Raw genomic sequence first — 27,044 nt, 5'->3', positions numbered from 1 at the left:
TAGGGCCTAAATATGCAAAGATTATATGCAGTTTTCTAAGACCTTTTTATATATAGGTAAATAAATCGGTCTGGAAGCATAGGAAGTGTTTAAAACGGCCCCGAACACGGTTAACGAATTTTTGGACCACCCTCTATAGGCACGTAAAAGTTCAAGTTGCTTATATGCAATAAAATATATGAAAAATAAAAATTATCGGCACTTCAAAGATGTCCAAAAAACCCATTCATAAAGAAATTTGAGTCTCTAATTAACAGTATAAAAACTGTATAACTGTACATAGAATATGCAGGCAGCCATCATAGAAGTATTTGTTTTTTTTTTTTTAGTCTCATTATTAAATAAATTGTCCAATTTATATCTCGAGTGTTAAATTAAGAACCTTCAATTTAATTTCTAAACTAATGCATATTATTGTCTGTACCATTGCTTAAACACTGCGAGTCTTCCTTCTTTCGTTCTCTGTTTTCTCTTTGTTTTTTTTTCTTTTCTATTATTTATAAAAATGCTTATATTAAAAATTTAACCAGCTTTTTTAAAGCGATTATAACACAATAAGCATCCTTCGAGGCTGGCATCGAAGCGAAATTAATTTATTAGTTCCACTTCTCACCGTGTTAGGTTTGTTAAGAGCAGCTGTCACTGGCGGTGACGTAAATAATTATTTTCGATTATCTTAATTTCCGTACGGGACGAAAATAACAGTTAATTCCCGGGAAATGACGTCAGACGTACGAGTAAAAATGTACAAGGAATGGTTTTCCCTTGAATTAAGTAAACACCAAGCAGTTCATTGAACCGTTAGGTCGTGGGAATACGATATTTGTGGGAAGGTCGTTCGTTGCTTAAACATTACTCGAACGGTATCGTCTAGTATGATTTTTTTTACAAAGTACCAGAGGTTTTATTGCTATTTTTTCTGTTTTTTTCTCTCCGGTATTATGTGCATTATTTTTGCAAGGGGTAATTAAAGTTTTTGTAGAAATTACTGGTTCTACCGCGAGATGGCGCGACATTAAACCCGTGTGATATGAGTTACAATGCGACGTAACCCGAAGATATTTCAATGCAGGCAACCAGTGGCGTAACTAAGATTTTACTCTGTAAAAACTACAATCAGAATGAAGAAATATTAAAGCCTGTGAGGGGAATCCTAAATTGGTTTGCCTGATAGGGATACACCATATCAGGCAAACCAATGAGTACTTTTACATTTCACTTTCGTGTAACTGACGAAGGAGTAGCTCGTTAGTCATGGTTCCATAGTTAAGGCCTACTACCATCTTTTTATCTCTCTTGGAAGATCGTGACCAGAGCAAATCAGTCAACTTGCGTTTTTAAACCATCCGTAACCTCTTCTTGCCATTTATTGGGGAGGGTTGAACTTGGACTTTCCTGTTGCCGATAAAACAGCGATTGAAAACCCCCTGCAACAAACTGAGGTTCCGTAACAATTTGCTAGGGGCCAATTAAGTAATTCTAAAACTATGGCTGGCCTCTTGTTTAAGGTATGCCGTTATAATATAAGCTAATTACACGGGAACCTCTATGGCAGATAAGAATGACAAATTAACCCGCACACGAATGATCATTAAGCACGCGGCTATCCACTTAAAACATTCGTCATCCACAGCAATTGGAGCACCGACAGGTTATCGTAGCAGGCCCGATGTTAGTAAAATAAAAAAAAATAAAAAAGGCAACTATAAACGGAGACCACAAAGCTCACGACTTCTCTTTACACCCCCTCCCATCCAGATTCCGGAGGAGGGAGAACGGCAATGAATATTGAAAGTAGTTGTCGTCCCGACCCCTCTAATCACCACTACCTGAAAACCCCAAAATTGTGCCCCCGTGCCTCTTGCCATTGATGGATCTGCTAGCTAGGAGGTGGGTGGGACCGACAATGACGACCAGTAATTATTTGAGTAAATAGCTGCGAGCAGTTCGAGACGAAGGACTCTATAGATAGCAGACTAGATAAAAAATAAATAAAAAATTAGATCCGTTTGGCATTGCCCTTTTTTTTTATTTTGCTTTTATTTTTTGGATGATGATTATGCTGCGGTTTGGTGGACCAAGATGGGATTGTGACAGCTGTTTGGTTAAAGTTTATCTGCAACGATCATATGATGGCGCCGAAGAGATCAAGGACGCAATAACAATTTAAGAGTGGAGAATTCCCGAAAGTGCACCTCAAAGATTTCTTTTATAGTTAAATAAAAACAACCGGCACGCTTTGTTTACTACGATTTTATGAATAATCCTATTATCTTGATATACACGAAAAGAATTTTACTGATACTCGACTGGCTGAATTACTACTCGTGGGGTACTTGACATCAATTAGAAATAATCTTAAGCAGTTATTAACATACCAATTTAAGCAATAATAAATATATTTACGTGGGTATCTTTATGGATACGAAATTATTACGTTTCTAATTATCGAGAAGATATACATTACGTAAACTGATACCAAGTCCATAGCTTAGTAATGTCTTTTGAAGGATCAAATTAAGCGCGACTTCTCCTGAAAATCGACACTGCTCTACTTTTTTTTAATGTCTGCGATAATATAAATCCTGATTTTCTTTTTAAAATTCTAACTAAATTTCTACACGCGATGACCTATATATGATTATTTATCGTCATTAGAATAACAAATATATATAATTCGTTGAGGGATTAGAGGAGGATGGTTGACATCTGCCGACACGACTCGCCTCTAATTTTTAAGAGCTTCCATTAGTTTGCACCTAGTTTTCGCTTCGAGACGTAAAGACATGTCAGAGGTCAGGACTACTTGAATGAGGCGCCATTTCGACTTTAAATCTTTCTTATCTACAATATTCCCTTAGAAGAGACAGAGCTTCTTCTCATAGTCCTTTATCTAAACATTGGACGATTCGAGACGTCACGCTGATAAACTTATTCGAGGTCGCAACGAGGTTAACCCTCCTCACAAAGGATCCAAAATACTCTCAAACGCTTATTATTTTTAGAAATACAAAACATCCCGACATATTTTTTTTTCTTTTCCAACCGAAAAGGGGGTGAGCGAGGAGAGGAAACTTAATTAAATTCTGAGTTCCTTATTTCTGTTTCAAAATGAATCGTTGTTTAATAAAGAAAAAGCTGTTGCACAATACCATCGAGATGCTATTTTGGAAGGGATAAAAATCACGTCTTGCTAAATTCTCTCATCTAGACATTGACTGAACACTTATTGCTTACTCGAGTCGTTAAGAAAGGCGGCTGGCATCAAAAAGAGTCACCCCCCTACTAGTAGCTACCCAGGGAGCTGCTGCTAGGGTTCTTTCTAAGAAATTTAAAGAGAAAAACATTCAGAAGAACGTAACATTTTTTTCGTCTGACGTCTCATCAATTTGCACTTAACAGGTTTTTACGTCACAGATGAAATAACTCTTTGAAATACTTTATGTAACGGCATAAAGGACGGAGATTTTTTTCTTTTCCAGCGAATTGTTTCAAATTTTTACTTCGTTTAACGATAATTTACAGGAAATTTACCGCTTTGAAGGATTATTTTTGCAAGGAAACGTTTAACAAAGAACAGAAACGACACCAGAAAGGAGAATAAAAGTATATTAAACGTCGAAAAAGATTACAAAGTGGAACTGACAGCGCTATAAAGATAAATACAATCTGTTCTATAAAAGTTATTTTTCATCTCGTTCCCATTTTTTCAATTTATTCTTTCAGCTTTAAAGAGTAAAAATGGAAATTTTATTATAAAACATATAATTTATTATTGTTTCAACACCATTTTAGGATATTTTAATGTTTTCTTGATAAAATATAGTGAAAATCAACAAGAAAAAATTACAATAAATTATAAAAAATAGTAATAAAGTTCCACATAATAAACAAAAAGAGAGAATGTTTTCAGTCAGAAGAAATGACAGAAACCAGGAAACTAAATAAAAATAGTAAGAAGAAACTCGTGTTTACATCCTCTCTACATTAACTCATTTAATTAAAACTCACGCGATGTAAGATTAATTTACAATTGCGAAATAAATTACAAGAAAAATTACACGTTTAATCGTCGATAGAAGCATAAAAATATCAAAAGCCCACATAAAAGAACTTATAAAAAGTGTGTTAATCCTTCAATCCCATCAACACGCAAATGGTCCGAGTTGAATTTCCTGTTTCGACCCCGTTAAATTACACGGCCTACACCTCTATTCATCTCTTTTTTTTTTAAGCTTTCTTTTGTTCTGATCCGCGTCCAGTTCTCCTGCTAAACTTATTAACATTCTTTCCTACTTTGCAGATAAGTTTGACAGGTTATCCTTCACCTCTTCTGACAGACTGCGTCTCTGGAGTGTGATGAAGTGAACTCGAGATACATTGCCGGATATCAGTTGCTGCTGCACATGTGCTTTGCACAGTTCAACTGTCCTTTGTTGATTGTTACTGACTTCACGGGGTGGAATTTCGTGTTGTAATAATCGAAATTTTCAGAGTTTTTCGATAGAAATTGAGAATTTATCGATATATTTTTTTTAAAGAAACATTCGCGTGGATCGGGAGCATGTATCCTGATTACGTTTCCAGGAAGAATTTACCCGGAGCGATGTTTAAAAGAATAACAACTTTCTCACCCCCTGTTGCGTTTTTCAACTCGTTAAGAATTCATAGAACCAGTTCATTTTTTTGCTGTTTTAGAAAGGCGTAACTGACAAATGATATTGGGTTTTACTGTAATCTCCACAGAGCCACATTGTTTATGATGTGTATGAACCCAAAAGGTTAAATTGTTACCAATTGGAATTCGTCACGAGAAAAAAGAAATATATATATAGTATAATAATAAATGAATTAAACTAGACAAGGGATTTAATCTTTATCTTTTACTACAGAATAATTTATTTTAATAATTAAATCCTATTTACAATGTTTATTCACCTGTTCGTTCTGTGATGAGAATCACAAAAGAGGGGAACGAGCAACGAACTTCATTTAAAAAAGGAAGACGGAGGAAGGAATAAAAAAGAAAACAAATGTTTAACTTCTGTCGAGTTTGCAATTTCTTTATTAGCGTGTCCTTCACAATTTAGAACGTAATCCTATTGGTTTCAGTAGGATTAAATATGTAAATTTGGCAAGAGAAATATTTTCATAATGGTTAAATCGATATGGAGCAGGTGTTGCGACATTAAAGAGACACACGACCTAATGCAAACGGAGCAAAAACTCGATAAGAATTACGGACAGACAGCTTATGACGGTTACACAATCGTATTTCACAGCATTAAAGTCGGCTTGTCTCGTGTGACTTGAAATATGATTATTGCACGACTGCGAATATTACAACTCGGATGATGAACGGTCAGAAAGTGTTTTTACTACTTCATTTTTTTTCTTTTTTATGGTTTTTTAGGCCCGGGGCTAAACTCTAAACTTTGTTTTTCTTCTTGTGTTTGCCGTTACATCTTTTGCTTTATGATTTATAACGTGGATGTCGTTTAGTGTTTTGCATGTCCTCTCGTTAGTAACAGGAATTTTTATTAATTTTAAAGAAAAAAAAATGGTGTTTACATGATTTATAACGTGGATGTCGTTTAGTGTTTTGCATGTCCTCTCGTTAGTAACAGGAATTTTTATTAATTTTAAAGAAAAAAAAAATGTCACGCGCAAACGACTTGTTTCTATAAATAGAAACACGCGACAAACGGCGCCAGACACGTGAACGTCTGCTCGTGATTCTTTCAAGGTTGTTTATCCGCGTGCGTTACTATAACAACCGCGCGCGCGTTTACGTTAACAGCGTGCATTCGAATTCAAATGTTTTTTAAAAAAAATCGTTAAGCTCGAACAATTCTCGAACGCTCTTCGAGCAAATTTCCGAACGCCGTTAATTAACAAAATAAGTTATTATTATTATTATTTTTTTANTAATTTTTAAGAAAAAAAAAATGGTGTTTACATGTTTTAAAATTTAAATTTTATAACATTTTTAATGTAGATATTCTCTAAACATTTCGATAAACCTTTATAAATAGTACAGACTTCGATATCTTAGAAGGGGGTTTTAATTAACAACACATGCCACTTCCTTTAAGTAAATATGTGTTTTAAAAATAATTTTCAAGCCGTTAACATCTCTTAAATTTTAAATTAAGCTAATTTGCTAGATATACTCCTAAATCTCCATATCTATGCCACTACAGCGACAAATTAGTGTAGTTAAACACACTCGACCAAAAGGATCCGTTTACAAGTGAATTTTTAATTAAAAAAAAATTACATTGACGTAAGGACAAAATGTAAATTTTTGGCTAAATTAGTGGTGTTTTTAACACACAAAAAGAGACTATTAAGTCGTCATTAGCGTGGTGTTAAAATGCATGATGATAAACACGTGCGCATAGTTTTATGTGGTGTTAAGTGGTAGAGTTACATTAACAACTCTCTTAAGTAATTATCTTCTTAATTTAATCATCTGAGTTAAAGGCCATCGAGATAATGCAATAACATTATTCCCATGGATTTTTCTACCTGAGAGTAGGGAGGAATAAACGTTTCGGTTCTGTTATGTCACCTTATCTATACTAGACACAATGGCGACAGTTGACAAGTCCCATTAAATCAAGGTGATTTACTAGCCAACGGTACATCAGCAACACACTTCTAGATAACTACTTCGGAACAGATCGATGTTTTACTACCCACAACTTATATTTTCACTCTTAGATATTATCTCTTCAACTGGGTAAACACTGTGGAATTTAAAAAAGAAAAAAGGTATTTCTTTTAACAATCAAACCGCACCGGTCACTCGACGCCATCTTGGAATGCCAATCTAACGGCTCAATTGTAACTTAACGAGTATTATTTATAGCTTCCTAGAAGCGCGCGAGGGACGAAGTGGTCGAGAATATTAATTTATTTAAGTGTGCGAAAAAAAAACTAAAGCACAAAAGGAACGCGTCCGGATGACTTAAAAGGGTCGACTCTTCTCTTTTTAATGCCACTCTAAAGGGGTGATTAATCCAAGTAGAGAAAAATCGAGCCATTTTTGAAGTGTTATCCGTGTTAACGCGCCCTGTCACATCTTGGCATGTAAACACCTCGCTCTAAAGGATTTCAAATGTGAAAAATGAAGTGTCACGCATCAAACGTGAGAAGACTTTATGCTATTGGATCCACCTTTCCCCCTTTCCAGGCATTAATCAGGAGAAGAACACAGCGGTTGTTAAAGAGGAGAAAAATCAGGAAATGTGATCGTGTTTCCAGCCAGATTTTTGTCAAAAAATGGACATAATCCGTTTTGAAAAATTCATTGTTCTTTGGCGCCGTGTTCAATGGAGCGCGCGTTAGACAAGATGTAATCTTAAACACCATCTGTGCAGCTTCGACCCGATCTAAAGTCAACCAATGACTCATTTAAATTCCGACATTGGCTCTGATAAGATGTTTGATGAAGTGGAAACGATCCGAACAACCATTTTTTTTCTTTTCGAGCCGTTCAGAAAAGCTTAACTTTCACTTGCACTTTCCAGCAATGACTTAGGAGAATTTATTTGCTCGTACGTCTGCGTAATTATTTGCGTGTTTGAATTAATTTACACGCTTGGAAAATATTATTAAGACATTTTTATTTATTATTTTTTCATTTTTGGACGTTAAGCTTCTAACTTCGCTGGTGATAATTTTCGTTTTAATTTTGAAATAAATTATTAAGGGAATTTAACTTTATGAACAGAATTCTTCTTATAACCTGTTAATGGTGTCGTGCACTTAACGAATTAGGAAATTGCTTATTTATGCGAAAGATTACTTATCTTTATAGGAAAATAAAATGAAAAATGTACAGTAACTTTGAAGTAATGTTAATGTTTAGTTTAATTAAAGGTAAAGCTAAACTTCCACTTCTTGTCTCTCAGTATGAGTATGTTTTCACTATCGCTACTGCTTCTGTAGTAGTAGTGGTGGTTGTTGTTGTTGCTTCTTCAGTTTTTTTCTTGTTGCTTCTTCGTTTGCTTGTTGCTGTTGCTGCTGCTACTGCTGATTATAATAATTGCTCTTTGTTATTATTGTTGTTTACAAGGTATAATTATTATTATTTCAGTTACTAATAATTAAAAACGAAATTTTTGATATAAGTCTTAAACTCTGAATTAACATCTACTGGACACTTTTTGTCTAAATAAAATGATTGAGGTGATTTGATTATATCAACGTAATTATTGGACTGTTCTCTTCAAGCCATTTAACACACGATAGGAACACATCTTTAATTGCACTTTAATTCATCTGCAATTTTCTCTACTCGAAATAAAGTTATTCGTGATATTTAATAACACCATTCCTGTTACATTCCAGTTTTTTTGCACTCGGCAATAAAATTAATAAGTAAAGAAAAGGCGATATTTTTTCTTGCCATCGCATCTTTGTTCGTCTTCGTGAAAGTTAATGGATAAAACGACAAGTTTGTGTCATATAATCGGCAATTTTCCTAAATTATCTCTTCGTAAACCGGTCCATTCCTAGTTTATAACTAACTGGAAGTATTTTATTATTATTTGAGTGAATAATTTTCTTATCGATACCATCGAGTAATAAAGATAATTTGATTAATTGGCAACATTCTTTCTTATAAATCCTTATCGATAGAATTTATATTAAGGCGTTCTTCTTCCATTATAATCAGATAAAAATGGTGGCCATTTCCGGCAGCCGAGTTAAACTATTCAAAGTGGCGTCAGCGGGACTGCTTGGGTTGTTTGCCACTCTCACATCTGTCACAACACAAGAGAAGCTGCGACAAGTGACAACCCCCGTCATGTGATCGATAGTGGCTTCCAACAGGATTATAGATTGCCTCCAGGCACTGAAACGATTGTCACTTGTCGACCATCTTGTACCGAATTCTATATCATTTTATAAGGAATTTTTGTAAAATAATTAATGGGATACGGTATGTAAGAAATGTTGGAGACGTTTCACTTTCTATTCTTATGTTTGGTATTTCGTTTGTCACATTTCTTGTGCCCTCCAATTTCTATTTTTCTTGAAACTAGTCCCATTCCACTGTGCTCTTGCCTTTTGTTTGCCTTTTCTAAAATTCCTTTCTGTTTTCTTCTTTGTTTACGCTTTCCTTTACCTAAATTTATACTTTATACTGATTTATATACCGAGCATTTATCTATTTTTTTTTTATTGTATCGAACTTTTACGCGCATTGCCTTCATTTTGTTTTCTCTGCATCACTTCTATTGTTATCTTTATTATTATTATTATTCATCCTTGTTCCATTTAATTCTATTTTACGACTATTTTCGGGTGGCCAATTCTTTATTCATTTATACGCTACGAAAAATCGCACATTTACCAATTCACATTAGCCGAAGTTTAATTAAGAGGAAGTTCCGTACGTGAGCGGCGTTATACCGGGGGTGGCATTATACAGGAAGCGCTATATCGAGGTTTGACCTTTTTTATCGTTTCAAAAATTAATTAAATTTGTGTTAAATTAATAAATCCTGAAATGTTTGCTACAGAATTAGTCTTTTTCTTCAGATAATGTTCGCTGGAAGTTGGAAAAATTAACCTCTAATGTTTCTAAAACCATTTCAGTTACACCAACCTGGGCGACTTTTTCCTCCTTTTCCCTATTTATTACGATATTTCCCCCCTTTTTCACTCTTATCACCTATTTAGTAGCGAATATCGCTACGCCAGCCTCCTGACTCGAACGTATGCCTCGTCATTCACAATAATTATAAACCGAAAAACCATAAACTAGTAGTGAAAAACCTCATAAAAACCTTCGTTATGAAGGGAACAGGGGGGAAACCCGACACCACTTTCGGGTGAAGAATGGTGTCAATTCTAGTGTCACTCGTAGGTTTGATATTTCCGGTGCGGTTTGACAACCGGTATTATTCAGCGGATTAATGTATAGCATCTACCGTTCTCTACCCTCTTGCAGACGTGACACTCGATTTAAAAAAAAGGGAGATCTTTTCGCGGTCTGCCGTGTCACGTGACGCACTTTTCGAAGCTTTCCTCACGTGGTACTCGTCCAAAACTCTGCTATCTTCTACACGTGACTTAATTAAATCTGCTCACGTACCCCCCACGTGATAAATCACTCCATCCATAACGCTTTCTGTGTAATGAGGATGCATGATTTTCTGTCACGTAACGCTTCGTTTTACGTGTCGTGTACACGTGTTCCGAGTTTATAAAAATCAATAAATGAATTCCTCCTTTCATCAATTTTAATAATTCGACATTTATAATCCGTGTGTTACACCATCGTCGCCGAAAATTCTGCGACACGCGATCCGCTCTTATCGAATGTCACGTGTGCCGAGGAGGGAGGTCACGGGGGTTAATTAATTCGCGCTTCCGATGGAATTCCACACCGGTGACTAAGCTACTAACCGAGTGATTTGACATTAAGGCCATCACGTGATGTAGAGATGTGACTTTCTCGTGTACAGTACGTGACGCGTAGAGAAAAGCTAGTGAAGGATTAGTGTCGGCACACGAGAAAGCACACAAGGAAAAGTAAGAGACAGCGCGGAGGAGACATTGAAAAAGAGGGGTGAACCGTAAAGACCGTAAACGTGACACCGGACCATGTACGTGACGAATACTGTAACTTCAATTATTCGCGGGTCTCCCGTATACAACTGGCAAGGGACTTTCGACCACCGTACGTAGTCGATACGGGGTTAGAAGAAGTGCAAAAACAAAGATCCAAGTCATTTTCGTTAGTGTGACCGAAATGCTCTCTGCATGGCGCCACGCAACATTGGAAACTTCTGAGAAAGTTGAAACACGAGATGCCTCTTGCCCCGAATCTTTAACTTACTAATAAGTTCCCGCCACGAGATATCCCCAAATGGGTCATCCGACGCTAACTTTCTTTTTTTCGTTTCTTTCATCCCCTCTCAAGGATTTTTTTCGTCACGTGTTTGTCGTTAATGACCATTAAAAATGCCGCTTTGAAAATTTAACAAGTGCTTAAAAACTAGTAAATTTATTATTTTTTTTTAAATTATCGTATTATAATCGCGCCCACTTCACTCCCCAATGCGCTGTTTTCCGCACGTGATTTTCGACTGTCCTAATTAAGCGCGTCACGTGTTTCTCGTGTAATTCGATTTGTCGAAACGGTGTCGCTCACGTGACCAAGCAAGGTACTTTTGAAAATTTTCCAGTCACGTGATTACAGTTATTTTATTTAAATTGCGTCACGAGATCCGTACAAGTGTTTTATTGGGGTATTAAGTACGCATTCCCCTAGGCTTCTCTCGTATTTTCTCCACCGAAACGGGTCACTGGGTTACGTAAGGAGGAAAATGCCATCCACGTGATCGTACACTTATCTTTTTCGATCACGTGCGTATTGGCGCCACATTTTCCTTTCCAAGTAACCCAGTGACATGTCCGGTCGAGTGATTAGCATTTAAATTGTTTCGCCGTTAACCTAACGAAGTTACGCTCCGGTAGACAATATCTACCATCTAATACCCACGTGCGTTGGCAATTATACGTCAGCGTGACGTCTCTGTAGTCAAATGATTGTTACGATGATAAATGTGTCTTAACATGATAACGAACGTAATTAACTCCACGGGAGTAACGTTTTCAATTATTCAAATACACCAGAAAGATGCTCATTTTAACACCAAAACGTCACTAGAGTAGTGTTTAAAAAACATATGCCAGAAAGAAAGACAATTTTGCGTAACGTTACGGCCGTGTAGATCCACTTTAGGATCACTGGCGACAACAATTCACAAAATGCAGTTATAGGAGAGGGATGTTAACAAAACGAACTGTTTCGCTAACAGCTGTCGAGTGTGTTAAAGTCAACACGGTTAATGCCGACTCTGTATTTCGACACCCGAATTTTGAAATGTTACACAAAAGTAACATTGTTTCTGCTACTGAATAGCTATGATTGTAAGGTCGGGGCGATTATCTCTTCGTTCATCTTCTTCTCTCCTGGTCAGCTCAACCTCGACTGTGACACCTTACTATTGGCTAATGTAAAAGTAGAAGTGGACATCGTGGCTTTCTATTTGTTCAAATTAAAAAAATATATATGGCGTAACTTTCTGTGTTTTCGAATGTAACGCCTTGTATAATTACAAGTGAATTTTTTCCTTATAAATTGGGAAGGATAGCTGCAATCTGGAGGAGGAAAATGATTTTTTTTTACTGTTTTTTTAAAATAAAAACTCATTATTTTTGCCTTCTTGACAGCTCTTCATCATCTGGATTATAGGAAAAAAAGCTCTTCTATCAATTTTCTTACAAAAAACCTCGCGTATAGCAACTTTTTATAAATTTAAAATGGCATAAGGACAAAAAAAGTGGGGCGCGACACTAAGTGTCATTAACAATATCTTTCTTTTTTTCTCCCTCAGACTTTTTTTAATTACTTTAGATAGCACTTCAACATTGAGAACGTTCCCTCATATTCGGGTCTAGATAGAAATTTTGCCAGGCCCTATAAACGGAAGGGCCTCAAATTTAGTCTCTTACGCACGCGACATAAATTAAAATTTCTCTTGATGAGTGTGAGTGATGATAAAATTCTGTTTTATTCGTATATTTTTATGGCTTTCAGAGAGGGGTGAGGCTCTACATTTATGACTTTTCTGGGCCTCATCGCTTCTCCCTCGGAGTGTATCAGCTAATATTGAGTGATATATAGATTTTGACATGAAAAAAATATTGTATATCTCTGGAAATTTTATATTATTTTATATATATAAAAAGCATTTTTATCTGGTTATATTTGATATCAAGAAGGGGTTAATGACAGTTACAATGTGTTTCTGTGTAATGGAGAATAATGATAAGCATTTATTGTCTAAGAAAATAAAGAATAAAATAGCTTTTGAACATCTGGAAGTATCATCACTCATCATCTCGTCAGTATCAGCAATTAAAATGTATAAAACCTATCATTAGTATCAGTTACTAACGAACAGTAATGGATGCATTCCATCACTCTAACGAAATTTAATTGTTTCTAGTTAAATTGTTCTAATAATTAGCAGAAAATTGCTTTTTTTATACTCAATAAAGTTGAAATAAATGCAACTAAATATTTTTTTAATAATTAGAAGTATTAAATTAAAGAAATTGGACCTTAAAAAGTAAGAAAATTGCTTCAATCTGGATCACGTGTGAGCTAGTATCTGTGAATTCTGTGCCATTCTATCACCTTGTTTCTATAATATATATATACACTGTTTGCACATAAAAACACTAATTTTTAAAATTAATTAATTAATAGATTAAGTGGGTCATCACATTGTTTTCGTACTTTAGAAGAAAATGAGAAGTGCTGAATTTGATACGCGACGCGACGCGACGTGACGTTGCGTCGCTTGTGGAGACTGAGAAAGAGAATCGTGTTAATAAAAATCAATCAAAATATAATGGAAAATATTAAACTTTAAGCAAAACGTGCGTATTAATGCATGAAATTAATTATGCGATTAATTTATTTTTGTATCGTTTCNCAATATAAACAAGTAAATCATGATTAGTTCAGTTGTTAATACATAGAAGAAATTAACACCGGAAATAAAAATAAAAATCGATTTCAGAACGTTCGATTGGCGAGTGCGAAGAGAAAAAGAAATAAAAAGGAAAAATTGTTATCTAACAATCGATGCTTAAATCATGAAAGGCAAGAAAAAAATGGCACTCAATGCCCCCTATTATGCAACGTGTTGGTTTTAATAAATTAGCATATTTACCGGTACATTGTTAATGTAACAAAGAGGCAACGAACCGTGCAACCGTGACTAGAGACCAGATATTGTTTTACTATCGAGCCATCGCCACTATCTCTCCACCAAGCTGTCCTCACGTTGTTACTAATCACGATCCGTTGTGATTAATTACAAACTTTCGTGAGCCATCCTTCCGGCGGTCACGTGGACCCAAGCTTTTTTTATTTTTTTAAGTAAACCTCTATAAATAGAACAGTTTCGTTCACCTATACTCAAAACGTTGTTTATACCGAGTTTAACCCCTGTTAACCCACAGGCTATTCGGTGCTAGTGAGAAATATCTTCAGTGTGGCAGTTCCATTATGGAGCCAACAGCGATCATTAATCAACAGGCGAACCTGTCAAGAGCCAAATCAATTTGTTAGCTCTTTTTTATAAATTTTTTCCGTTCGTAAACGTATCTCGAGTCCCAAAGTTTTAATCATTTCTTCATCTTTCCGGCAGCCAGTTCTTTTTTCATTCGATTCTGACGTAGTTACGTTTCGTATTACGTCGTGGGTTATGGTTCACAACAGTCTATTTTCATCTTTTATTGGCTGCACTCGCATCCCGGTGTGGTTGGTAGTGAAGTAACTACTGGCAAATACGGAGGGACGATCTTACTTTCCCGTAGCGCCAGGGGGGAGGAGTAAGGACATATTTTATGCATTTGGCCTGCGTTACCCGATATCTACTGTAAGCAATACGTCAGCTGGGTCTGACTCCTTTGCGAGGTCCCACACTTCGGCATTAAATGAGATCGAGGAAGCGTGGAGAAAACTGTTAGCGTGTTAATGTAGCGTCGTTCTTCGTGATGTACCTGAAAAAGGGGGACAATTAATACGACCTCCTCCTCTCAGACGCGATCTTTATGGAAGTTTAAGTAATTGGTAGCGTAATAAATAGAATACCCGACTGAGGCCCGAGGGGTAAAGTATTTTTTAGTGAGGCATCTGCCATACAGATGTAGCGGAGGCAGGTGATTTAATTTTCTAATGGCTCTATCTCTTATAAATCGTGCGTGCCCAGTTTTCCGTATTACGCACTTGTTGCACGGTTGATTTATGGAACCGCGCGAAGTCCGAAATTGCCAAAAAATACCCAATTATACAAGAATTTATTTTTATATCGGGGTTTTTTTACGACGAAGCGAGGCGTTTCCTCTTCAGATTCCTCACAAAGCATAAGGGATGTCGTAAATTACGTTTTATAAGATTTTGTACAGATAAGAGAGTTAACTGACCATTTTCTGGTGTAGATTTTCGTGATTTTTTCGAGAAAAAGAAAATTATTCCATTAAATTTAAACTTTAAATAATGCAAAGTATTTAGGAGGTTGCTAAATATAGTGTGGAGAGAGTGCGAGTGAGTGGAAGAAAGTTAACACGTAAAACATTCTCTCTAGCTTAACATTGATTTATTTAAAATTCATGTAAAAATATATATGTATATACATATTTATAATTCTCGCGCTATTTTTAAATTACAGGTAAACACACTAATTTTAAGGCGTCGGAAAACGTACACGTATACAAATTTTCTAAAATGAACTGTACCTATTAATAAAAGTACACGGAATAGGAACAAATTGGTACATTTGGTTAAAGGTTTACACTTTTTAGTCTTTGAGCTAGTTTAAACGGTAGTTTCGTTGCCACTTTTGTTTAGTGGCCTCTTGCATCTATCTACAACCAACCGTTGCTTCTGTGGCACCATGTGGATGTACATGGGCATCGGCCTTTCTTTTCCATTAAATCTGTTATAAAACTTCTTCCATGTGTTCAACGGGCTCTTACTCGACCATATCCATAGCCCCGTAGTTATGCCAACCACCAACGACATGAAGATCTCTAGCGTAAACACTTCCACATTTGGCCTGCTGTTGGAACCCGCTGCCAGCCACTTATCCCTGGAGTAATATTCGTAAAAGTTTGCAGCCAGCACGCACAAGGCCGGTACTATGTAAAGTACCGCAAAAATACCAATTCTGATGGTTAAAATATCTAATTTTTCCACTTTGCAACAATTGTTGCGGTGGTGTGTGTGAAGAGTCGGCGAGTGTTTTGATTTTAATATATAATAAAGTCCAGCGAGTAAGAAGATGGAACCGATGATCAGGTAAACAAATGACGGGACGATGACGAAACCGAGTAAATTTTGGGGGCTCTGATTGCCTACGTAACAAGTTCCGGTCAATTCGTCGGCGTCGACCACTCTCAAAACTAGTATGGCGATGGTTTTCAGGGTGGGGAGTGACCAACCGAACATATGAAAGTAAGTACAACGTCGTTGGATAGCTTCGTTGTTCCACTTGAGACCCACCGAGAGGAACCACATGATGGTTAGAATAACCCACCAAACCGCGCTGGCCATGCTGAAGAAGTAAAGGAAAACAAAAATGATGGTGCAATTGATGTTATCCAGGCCTTCCTGGATCAAGATGGGCACTCCGTGCTGACTGTCCTCGTGACAGGAAACCTCTTCCCGCCCCGCCACTAAACGTATAAAGTAGGCAACACTGTAAACGTTATACGTACCGCTTATGAAGACTATGGCCCTCTCCGGGTAGCGGAATTTGGAGGAGTTGACGAGGAAGGTAAAGACGGTGAAAAGCGTGGAAAGGAAACACAAACCGGACCATACCGTAACCCAAATCTCTGCAAAGTTCTTGTTGTCTCGACTGAATAACACTTCGGCGTCGCACGTTTGGGCGCAACGCCCCGTGCGATTGATGTAGTAGAAGCTTTCGACTTTGTATCCACTGCACAGTCCGTAGTGTTGGCTGTAACGATGCCTGTAAGAAGGCTTGGTAGGCACGTTAATGCCTCGATCGGCGAAGCGTCTCGAACCGTAACCGTGAAGTTGGTGATGATCATGTCCCGTCGGTTCCGGTCCCTCCATACACATGTGTACGTCGTTGTTTTCGGACGGAAACTTGCTACACTCTAAAGCTGAAGGCCAGGGAAAACCAAATTCCTGTAACACCGGTTGACACCTGGCCTTAACGTCCTCGCACAGAGGAGCGCAAGGTCCTATAGTCTGTGGCACCTTCTCCGTACACATAGGAACGTAAATAGAGCACAGAAAAAAACGTAACCTGGACGAACAGCCGTATTGTATCAGAGGTGTGAAGGTTTGCAATTGCAGCTGGGCGTCTTGTTGAAGTTCGTGTCCCACTAAGTTGGGCATTCCGGTGACATTATAACCCAAATCCTTACACATTTCGATTTTGATGGGCTCGCACATCGGTGCCATTTCCGTAGCATAAACCGAAACCGCCAGAAAGGTTAACAGCAGCGGAAACATTTTCGCCGACTGTAGCCGTACCAGGGGGACCGAAACGAATAGCCACGCGTCACATCAGGCAGGCGCCTCGGACGGCTCTGAGCACCAACTTTTAACTTGCTCCCCGGTCGGTCCGTGCATCTATTATCACTAGCCAATGGGATGGAGCCGTGGCCACACCCTTCTTCCACCCCACCCCACAATCTTCCTCTTAACGAGACTTCTGATATATTGCTTGGCGTGTCACGTGACCGGTGATGTATGCCGGAGGCCATGCGTCCCAAGTAGTTAACTAAACAGTTTACGGTCTCTACGTTCGGTCGTTATTATTTTTTTACGACGGGGAGGAGATCGTTCGTATCGTGGTCTTCTTTAAAAATCTCCACACGCCGTACACCACTAGAAATACCTAAAAAACCCGGTACGACTTTATGTCTTTTATAAATGCAAGAGCCGAATTGTAGCCAGTGCACGACCCGACGTTAAAGAACGATTTGGCACGACTTACAACGCACGAGGACCAGTGCGACGACGTCACTTTATAAAAAGAACACCGCGCAAGCGGCACGTCTTACAACCGGTAATTTTCTAGGTATTACGTGTGTTACTAAGCAAATATAAGGCTAAAAACATGTCATCATGCATACCATGACAGCCTAATTATAACTCAACGCCGGGTTAATAACGATGTACCCTTCAACCGGACCGTTAGCGCAGGCCTATTATTTACCGATCTCGTTTGGTAAGTGTTTATCTGTCAGCCCGAAACTTCTGATACACTTTAAAAAAAAGTTCAAAAATGGAGGAATGATTTTCCTCCCCCTCTCGCGCGGAATTTTTTAAATGATTCAGATAAAAAAAAGTAAAGGGAGGGAGGAAAATGCATACCGAAAGCAACTAGTCGATCGACTGTTATCGAGTCGTTAAATGGGATTTTATGGGTGTGTTTACGACTTCAGATTTTTACGCTTTGTATATATAATGCAGTTTTTAAAGCCCGTTTCGAACGTGTAACGCATGTTCGATCCGGATCCGGCATAAAAACGCGATTAAACTCGACAGGAAACTAACGTTTCATTAAGTAACATTAATGTGCCGTACATTTGCTAAGTTCGCTGGATTTACAGTTAACACTACTAAAGTTTGGCACGTGAAAGTGGATTATAGACCGCATCACATGGTATTTGTAGATAAAAACTACTTTTTCGTCTTCGTGGTTTCTGTGCATGATTAAAAAGGGCACGTGGCTTCTGCTAGTGTGCATTCTCTCATCTGGATAAGTGTTTCTAGCCTTTAAGATGGACAGGAAAGGTGTATTAGAGTTTAATATTAAATTGTAGTGATTAGGGGTATAAAAACTGACAACTCAAGTAATTCAAAATTAAATGTATATTGTAACAAAAACGTAGTGATGTTTTGCATTGTATTTTAAGTATGCAACGTATAGAAAACAATTACAAACAGCATAGACCACTGGTCTTTAACAAGCACTTACAGTATATTTTAAATAAGCCATAATATTCACTTACTAAAACAGCACTTTTTTTTTTGGTTTTTTGGTTTAATCTTCATATATTTTGAAACATGGCAGAAATCCACCTTAAACACTCCGTTATACATCAGGCACTTTTTTGTCGACAGTCACAATTATTTTTTAAATCTACATTTTGAGCATTTATTGCTCTACACATCGATGTACCGCCGTAACGTTGTCTCTTCTGGAAAATTGTTGGTCCGTACCCGGGGAATGTCTGAACCGACGTTGCTGTATATCTTTACTTTCTTTTTTTTTTAAATTCTGAGCTGCATATATACTGTATATATATATATAAACGCGTGTTTATATATATCTCGAATTACAACACTTGTCAACAAATCAACGGGTAAATCAACGTCGCGTTAAATCTTTGGTTAACTTCGCACTGTAGCCATGCTTTTCGGACCCATGTCTGTGGCCCAATGCTCCGGCTGCCACCCGAAAAGCCTCGACTACACCCTCTGATATATATATACTTTTATATATATTGTTCATAAACTATAAGAATTAATGATCAACAACCGAGTTACACAAAAAATCTGAATTTCTTTGTTTACAGGAGACAATTTGCTTCTGTGAAATTTAAATATTAATATAATGGTGTTAACATAAAATTAAAGAACAAGCAGTCTTTGAGGAACAGTTAGAGTTCTGCCGTGATGGGATGTCGAGAGAAATGCCCGAAGACCCCTACTTCTGCGGCATTTGTGGATCTAAGATTACCACGGAGGACTTTCGACCGCCGTCGAGTGGCAATACTTTTTCCCTTATTGATTCTGGCTCTGTGATAGTGTATTTGGGCGAAAGCAATTTACCTGTAGCTGTGTATTTTAATACAGATTGTTTTCTTTGAAATGTTACGGTGCAAACAAGTAAGTCTAAGTAACAATTAAGCATGGTAACAACAAGTAAGCCTAAGAAAAAGGCAAACAGATAATGACAATCTAAAACTGTTGATGTCACAAATCTCATCTTTTGGTTACTTGGATAATTGTTTGATCTGTTGCGCTGGAATGATATATTTATATATATATATAATATATTTTGGATTTTTCTCTCGGAGATGGTCGGGGATTAAATATTCCTTATTCTACCTCTTTAAAGGCCTCCGACAGGACAAGTCTTTCTTTATACATGTGCACGGTGACTAACATCTTTTGTTTATTAAGAGAAGGGCTTTATGTGTTCGAGCTGAATTTCCAGGGCAATCCGTTCTTCCATTATTTCGGATAATTCTTGATTAAGTTCGCTGTTGAGGAGAGAAAGCATCATGTTCCGCTCTCGATGCGCCCTGATGGCAGATTGTATCTCTCTCTTGTCTCGTGGAACAGAACTGCAGAGAATTTACATTCGATTTTTTATTGATAATACTCCAAAATAAATCTGAATGAGAAAGAGTGACTTACGTGATGGTGGTGGCGGCGAGTGCGAGAGGAGGAGCCGAAACGTGGCGTCTTCTGTCCATCAGTGCATCTTCCGGATGCTCTATTTCGACCAGTAATGCCGTATTGTCATCAGTCGGTGATAGAGATGTTAATATCTACAATCAAACAGAGGAAATTAGTAATAAATTCTCGGCTCTAATACATTTTTAAATTTTAAACACCTACCTCGTCAGAAAAGTTTGTCAAACCGCTCGATGCATTAATTGGCACGCTATCTATTAAATGAATAAAAACAGAATACTTAATATTGCATATAGTTATGTTATAATAAACCGAAATAAAATCTTACTTGTGTGTGTAAAAGGTTTCTTATAAATTTCAAATGCACCTGACTGAAAGACAAAGAATTTTAATATCATTGTATAATCACTTTCATTTTCATAGCAGTAAAATTACCTTTAACTGAGGTTGGGAATTTGCACCGAGATCTGTACCGGATTCATCAAATTGAGTAAAATCGGCAAAATCGGTATTATCGTCTTGGATTAACTGAGATTCTTCGGATCCGAGTGCCCCAATAAATTTTTTGGGTGTTGCCTGAAAATAAATGCTGTAAGTGCCAACTAGAACATTCTGGATGGTTTCTTTAATTAAAAAAAACAAAAGAGAGTTAGGAATAACAAAATTTGATTTCATACCAAAATCATTTTACAAACACACTAATTGGTACATAATTAATGCAAAACTGGCCATACACTTACATTTCAGACAGTATGTAAATGACTAGTCATGATACAGTTATATACCAAGTAATATCACTTGAATGTCTTAATAATCACAACTGCAGTATCCTATAAAAAGGCTCACAGAGGCTGTGTTCAGAATTTTCGCTTTACTTGTTGTTTAGAGGTCTTTAAATAGTAAGTTCATAAGATGCAGTCAAAGACATTAAGTGTAAGGGGAAGTGCAATTCACTTTACAATAGGATTCTGGGAATCCTCGAGGCCACAATGCAAGGATCATTTACAATAAAAAGCTCAGAATTAATGAAATAGCATTATTTTGTAACAATGTATCTGTATTATACTAATTTTGGTACGTTATAATTTATATACATTGTATATGCTGTATGTATATATAACAAACATGTAATCTGTTTAATTATTGCTTTTTAACTTCAATGCTTTATATTAGAATGAAAAAGAAGGAAAATATGCTAAGAAAGTAAAAATATTTTTTTAAAATTAACTGATTTGGTTTCTTCAGAAATTTTTTTCTGTAATTTATAATAAGTTTTACAGAGGATATAAGCTATAGGATCTGTTTGATTGTACTCCAAACATATATATGATAACGGAATACTTATATATATAAATATAAAAAATTGATTCTTAAAGTATCAGAAATTCTGATTATACCTACATATAATTAATTAGCATTTTACTATAAAAAATATGTTCATACTACACTTTATGACACAATATTTATAAGAAATGTCATGAATTCAGTGAATTTCACCATTTCTATCATGAAAGTTTTGTTTCAGACTGATTGTACAAATTATAATTATTATATAAAAATTCTTTCTTCATTTAACAGATATTGAACTCAAAATCAGCCTTGACAAATATGATGTACAAAGAAGTTTCTATTGGTCAATTAACAATAAAATTAAAAAACAAAATTATAAAAATGTTCTGTTAACATCACTTGGCATTCATGAATTTCACACATGATTTTCATATACAATAACATAGAAAAGAATATTTGGAATAGCAGGTAATTTGGCATTTATTTACTATACTTTATGTTATTATTATTTTATTAAAAAAGAAAAAACTAACATTCCATACTTACAGTACTTGGCGACATCCTTGGTGGCACAGCTGGAGGTACACCAAGAAAATGTGGTACTGTTTTACCTACAGAAAGAATGTGTGTATAACTCACTGTTGTTTTTGCTTTATAATTTTGTATCATCATCAAAATTTTCTTTTATTTTTATACTGAAAATCAACTTACCTAACCTATTTAAATCTAAAGAGGAACTTCTGGCATGATTGTGTCGTGGCCTAGGCGGAGGTGGTGGTGGCGGCTCTTTCTTAGGACCCTGTGGCAAATTCATAATATTCTGTGTAGTGGTATTACTGCTACTTGTACCAGAAAAGGAACTGAAAGAAAAGGAACAATTAATTAAATAAACGTAAAATTAATTGTGAAAATTAAATAATCTTTCAAAGACTTTATAATTATAATTAATTTCCGATTGAAGTTAATAAAGACAGAAAACTTTGTAAAACTATATACAGAAATTCTTTTAAAATTATAAGTGATACTCTTATCAGTTAGAGCATATTATACAAATATTTTAAATAAAAAATTATTCAAGATTGTATTCAAGGCTGTATTGTAATTTATTGAATGGATATCTTATTACAAACAAACAAAAATTTACGATTACATAAACACAAATATTCTTACTGCCTTTTTTAATTTAGATTATTGGTTGAAACAACATCAAATATTTACCTTTAGTCCAAAAACTAATTGCCAAAACTACACATCATAAACCAGTATATTAATTTCATATTAATAATACATTGTCATCACATCTCAAAATTAAAGAAATTAATATTTCAAATATTAAATTGCATTTAACAAAATTTTGTTTATAGAATTTTCATAAAACATTTCATGTGTGGCTGTTATTTTGTTCATTTTAATTTTAAAATATTAAGCATTTATTGTATAGAAGTTGAAAAAAACTCTGGTTTATATGCAATCAAAAAAGCAGTATAGAATGTTTTTATTTAACATTATTTTTATTATTAATTTATATAATAAAATAATGTAAATCATATATAAAAATCATACAGAACTAATTTTAATAATAATAATAAAAAAATAAATAACTTTAATAAAGGAATTAATGAAAAATATATAATACAATTAATTACAATTTTGAAAATAAGAATAAGAAAATATTTCATTACACAGATTTTGTACATATTTATAATAAAACAAAGTAAACAGCAAAATAACCTGCTTATCATTGGAATTTTGTGAAATATATCTGTACTTTGATTAACTATACTTTTAAATTTTCCAAACAAATTACTTTAGTAGCTGTTTAGAGACATTTAAAAATTCAAAGAAGAAAAAAAATAAGTAGCATTTAAAATATTAAAATTAGCAAATGAAACCAGAATGTTTGTCTATTAGGAAATAAAATGATTAAAGTTTTTTAGACTGAAAAGTCAAAAGATAAATTTCAACATGTCATTAGTTTAATTTTGTGACATCAAAAAACTGAAAGGGTCCAATTAACATTTTAAAATACTTCTCCTGCAGCATTAAAATCACCAAGAAACTATCTTAAAAGATTAAAAATCAATAGATGATTGCAATACGAGTAGAAATGATATATTCGGGAATCATCACATAAAATGAAAGAACTTATAAATTTATAAATGTTGTTTTGAAATTAACTGATGCATTTTGAAATTGCTTTAATTAGATATTATTTCATTTCTAAACAGCATAAAGCTGACATCAATTGTCTATTTTATGGTAATTTCATAACTGGAAAAGAATCTTTATATTGAATAACCAAATAATAGCTTTAATAATAACTGGATACTTTAATAGAAATATAATTATTATTTTTCTTATCACTTAAAGGCTCAGGTGGCAAAGGGTTAACCAGTATATCCATATATTCAAATGTTTCTGGTTATTCACCAAAAATGTTTTTGGTTTCTTGAAGTCAATACAACTAGAATGATTACATTTTCAAAATTAGAAATTAGAATGGTTAAAAATTAAAAAATAAATTATTTCACACATGCAAAAGGAGCTATCACTCATTCGTCACAAGATACATTTAGAGGAGGAATTACAAAAATACAAATTCACATTTTTTTGGAAGAAAGTAACTGAAAATTTAATCTTTTTATTTATTCTATCTGATTAAATATGATTTAAGCATGTGAAAGAAAACCATATGAAAATATTTAGCTTCTATATCAATATGTAAATATCAAATTACAAATTTCTATCAATTAAAACTACTCACAATCTGATAAGGACAAGTTTAAAGGTACAGTAATACCTCGACTTACGCTACCCCGACTTACGCAAACTCGGAGTTACGCGATTTTCAAATCTCGTCGATTCGTCTTTTGTTTGAGCGCCACGCAACCCTTGATTACTCACTCCCTCCACACTATTGTTCAGCTTACATGTTCAGATGTGTCGCGCGGAATCCACACATAGCTATAATTTATTTTGTGTTATTTATTTCTGTGTTTGTTATATCTACGGAGACTTGAGAGACTCTACTATGTCATCCAAACGAAGTAGAACTAATTCTTCTGCATCAAACAAGAAAAGAAAAACTTTATCTTTGGAATGTAAAGTTAACATTGGGTATGTTCGTAAAGTCGAACGAGTTAAACGAGAATGACGTCATCGTTATTCCTATTTCGTTAGACTTTTCGAACGATTCGTTACTAACGCGTTTAACTCGTTTGACTTTACGAACGTACCCATTATTAAAGACTTCGATACAAAAATGAAAATTTGTGAATTGGCAAAGAAGTTTGATCTACCGGAATTGTCGGTCAGAACAATTATAAAAGGCAAAGAAAAAATTCTCGAAGCTGTGAAAAATGCTCAATCTTTAAATTCAAGCATCATTCGTAAACGTCACAGTATTATCGCTGAGATGGAAACAATGTTAAAATTATGGCGTAATAATCAAGTAAATGTGAAAAATTGTAAAATAATATAGGCCTAATTTGTTATACATATGTATTATCTAAGATTTTATTAAACATTTTTTTCTAAATTATTGTTTTCTTTAGTCTCCGGCCCCAATTAAAAATTATTTGTATGTATTTATATGTGAAATTATACCCCGACTTACGCTAATTCGACTTACGCAGTTACCACTCGGTCCCACCTATCGTGTAAGTTCGGGGTATTACTGTATACAAAAGGCAGGGATATATTTTTAAGCTATCCAAGAAAAAACAATATCAATGCCTTTTATTATGTTTCCACCATTTATAATTTGTTAGAGAAGAATGTCATTACTCAGAAGTTAAAAACCTTCTGAATTTAGCACAATAGACAAAAAAAAAAAATTCAAACATTATGAAACAGACCAAAGATAATTTAGGAATTAAGGAATAATTATTTGATATGGATGTGTATTTGTTCTGATAACCTAATCTTATTTAACCATATCAAAATATTAATTCCTGTGGTGCAGCTCAATTAGACAAAATTTGGAGGATGCTACTGGTATACAAGGATTTTTAGACCTATTGTCAAAAAATAGTTAAGTGCATGGCTGTCCACAGAAAATTTTCCAAGCCAAGAGGACAAGGCTTGGAGACAAATAATTAAAATCAATAAATTTTTTATTTATTTAATTTTTTGGGCATTCTCCTCCCACAAAAAGATTATAGAATACAGTATTGCATCAAAGCATCTCACAGTTGAGAGTGCAAGGTTACATATATCAATCACCCACTTTTATGATTATAATTTGTAAAATTCTTTTACTCAATCCCAGAAGGAGGCAATTATCCCATTTTCCCCCCTCTATGGATGCCCATGGTTAAGTGTTTTGAAAAGGGTTAATGTGTGTTATACAGGCACTTACATATTTTATTGTTTAATTTTTGTATTCGATAATCTATGATATGAAAATGTAAATTATTAACTTATCTAGTTTTGAATATTTAACTGTTCTAGCTGGAAATGGTTCCAATAAGGACAAAAATATATCTGATTTAAATAAAATATTTTGGTTGCATTAACCAGTATATTCATATGTTTCAAGACGAATCAGTACCATTTAGTTATCTCTAAAATTTTATATTTTTATAACGAGTTCTTGTTTCTATGAAATAAGAAAAATTGTCCGAATCAACAAACAAAGATTTAGATTAAACATTTGTGAATTGATCATGAGTATTTTAAATTAACACAATATATTAACAAAGACATTTGTTAGTTAATTAGTTGTATATTTGCCAACATATAAGACATACTCCATTTTCAGATGGTATTTTTCAAGAAAAAACATCTCTTATATGTCAGCAAATATGGTATTTTTGTAATATATTTTTGGTTGTTAGCATAGTATCGAATGAGAATTTAACCTAATTTCTAATGTGTTCTGAGTCAATTAGCTTTATATAGCTGGGATTAACTTGCTTACAAAATAAACTTTAAATGAAGAATTTATTCAGGATATTTAAGAAAACCTAAAACACACACAGTAATACACAGAAGCTATAATTCAATTTGAACTCAATATTCATTAACAGTAAAAATAAACACAGAGAAAGTAATCTCTAAAGGACAACTGTAATTATTTTTAGAGGAAAGAAAGGGTATACATCAGTATTGAGTGATTTTGAATTGAAGTCTCTTACCTTCTTCTGGTTTCCGAGGAAGCAAGTGAAGGCATAGGAAAAATTGTGCATATGAGACAGTGTTAGAGCAAAATTATCGTGTGGTACAAAAAATACAAAGCACTGCAATATCAAAAACTGTGCTTCTTAAATGAATGAACAGTAACAATACAAATTTGGAGTAGAAGTGCAAAATAAATATTTTATATAAAATTAAAATTAGTACCGTTTCTTTATGATTAATTTTAATTCTCAAAATTTATTTACACTATTAAAAAAAATCTATTAAAATTATTATTCATTTCTATTAAAAAATAAATACGAAATACAAAAATCAATAAGAAATAAGATTTGAAGTGTTGTAACTATTACATAAAGATTTACATTTAATCTTATAGAAATTTGATATGATAAAACAGGGTTTGTATAAAACAAAATGGAAAAAATGGCCAAATATTGGAATTTTTATTACCTGGCAGATACTTGAATATTGGCAGATTCAACATTTGTTTCTCCAGTCTGCAATGAATTTTGAGATGGAGGAGGAAGCGCACCTGGTGCTGGAGCTACAAAAAAATATTTCAAATCATTCTGAATGTAACATATTTAAAAATACAAAAAAACCA

General features: G+C 34.7%; 2 protein-coding genes across 2 annotated transcripts in view; both read right to left on the bottom strand.

Moving 5' to 3' along the window:
* Nucleotides 1-15,187: 15,187 nt before the first annotated feature.
* Nucleotides 15,188-18,317, bottom strand: LOC111621996 (frizzled-4-like). The gene has a single exon (XM_023364289.1). The coding sequence runs from the start codon at nt 17,087-17,089 to the stop codon at nt 15,419-15,421; it is 1,671 nt and encodes a 556-aa protein (XP_023220057.1). The 5' UTR covers nt 17,090-18,317; the 3' UTR covers nt 15,188-15,418.
* A 441-nt stretch (nt 18,318-18,758) lies between these two features.
* Nucleotides 18,759-27,044, bottom strand: part of LOC111622009 (ralBP1-associated Eps domain-containing protein 1-like) — a 75,314-nt gene continuing 67,028 nt past the window's right edge. The window contains exons 16-23 of the mRNA XM_023364311.1: nt 26,891-27,024; nt 22,013-22,161; nt 21,848-21,912; nt 20,447-20,587; nt 20,340-20,382; nt 20,216-20,265; nt 20,012-20,145; nt 18,759-19,938 (exon numbers count right to left, since the gene is read on the bottom strand). Of these exons, the coding sequence (XP_023220079.1) occupies nt 19,770-19,938; nt 20,012-20,145; nt 20,216-20,265; nt 20,340-20,382; nt 20,447-20,587; nt 21,848-21,912; nt 22,013-22,161; nt 26,891-27,024 (885 nt within the window). The 3' untranslated portion in view covers nt 18,759-19,769. The remainder of the gene's footprint in view (nt 19,939-20,011; nt 20,146-20,215; nt 20,266-20,339; nt 20,383-20,446; nt 20,588-21,847; nt 21,913-22,012; nt 22,162-26,890; nt 27,025-27,044) is intronic.

Source organism: Centruroides sculpturatus, unplaced genomic scaffold (genome assembly GCF_000671375.1).
Source record: "Centruroides sculpturatus isolate CEXI.00-Female unplaced genomic scaffold, Cexi_2.0 scaffold268, whole genome shotgun sequence".
NCBI lineage: Eukaryota > Metazoa > Arthropoda > Arachnida > Scorpiones > Buthidae > Centruroides > Centruroides sculpturatus.
The sequence above is the reverse complement of the archived record's forward strand: the minus strand, read 5'-3'. Positions and strand labels throughout refer to the sequence as shown.

Excerpts from the sequence above, each read along its gene's own strand:
- LOC111621996 (XM_023364289.1), bottom strand. The coding sequence starts at position 17,089 with ATGTTTCCGCTGCTGTTAACCTTTCTGGCGGTTTCGGTTTATGCTACG.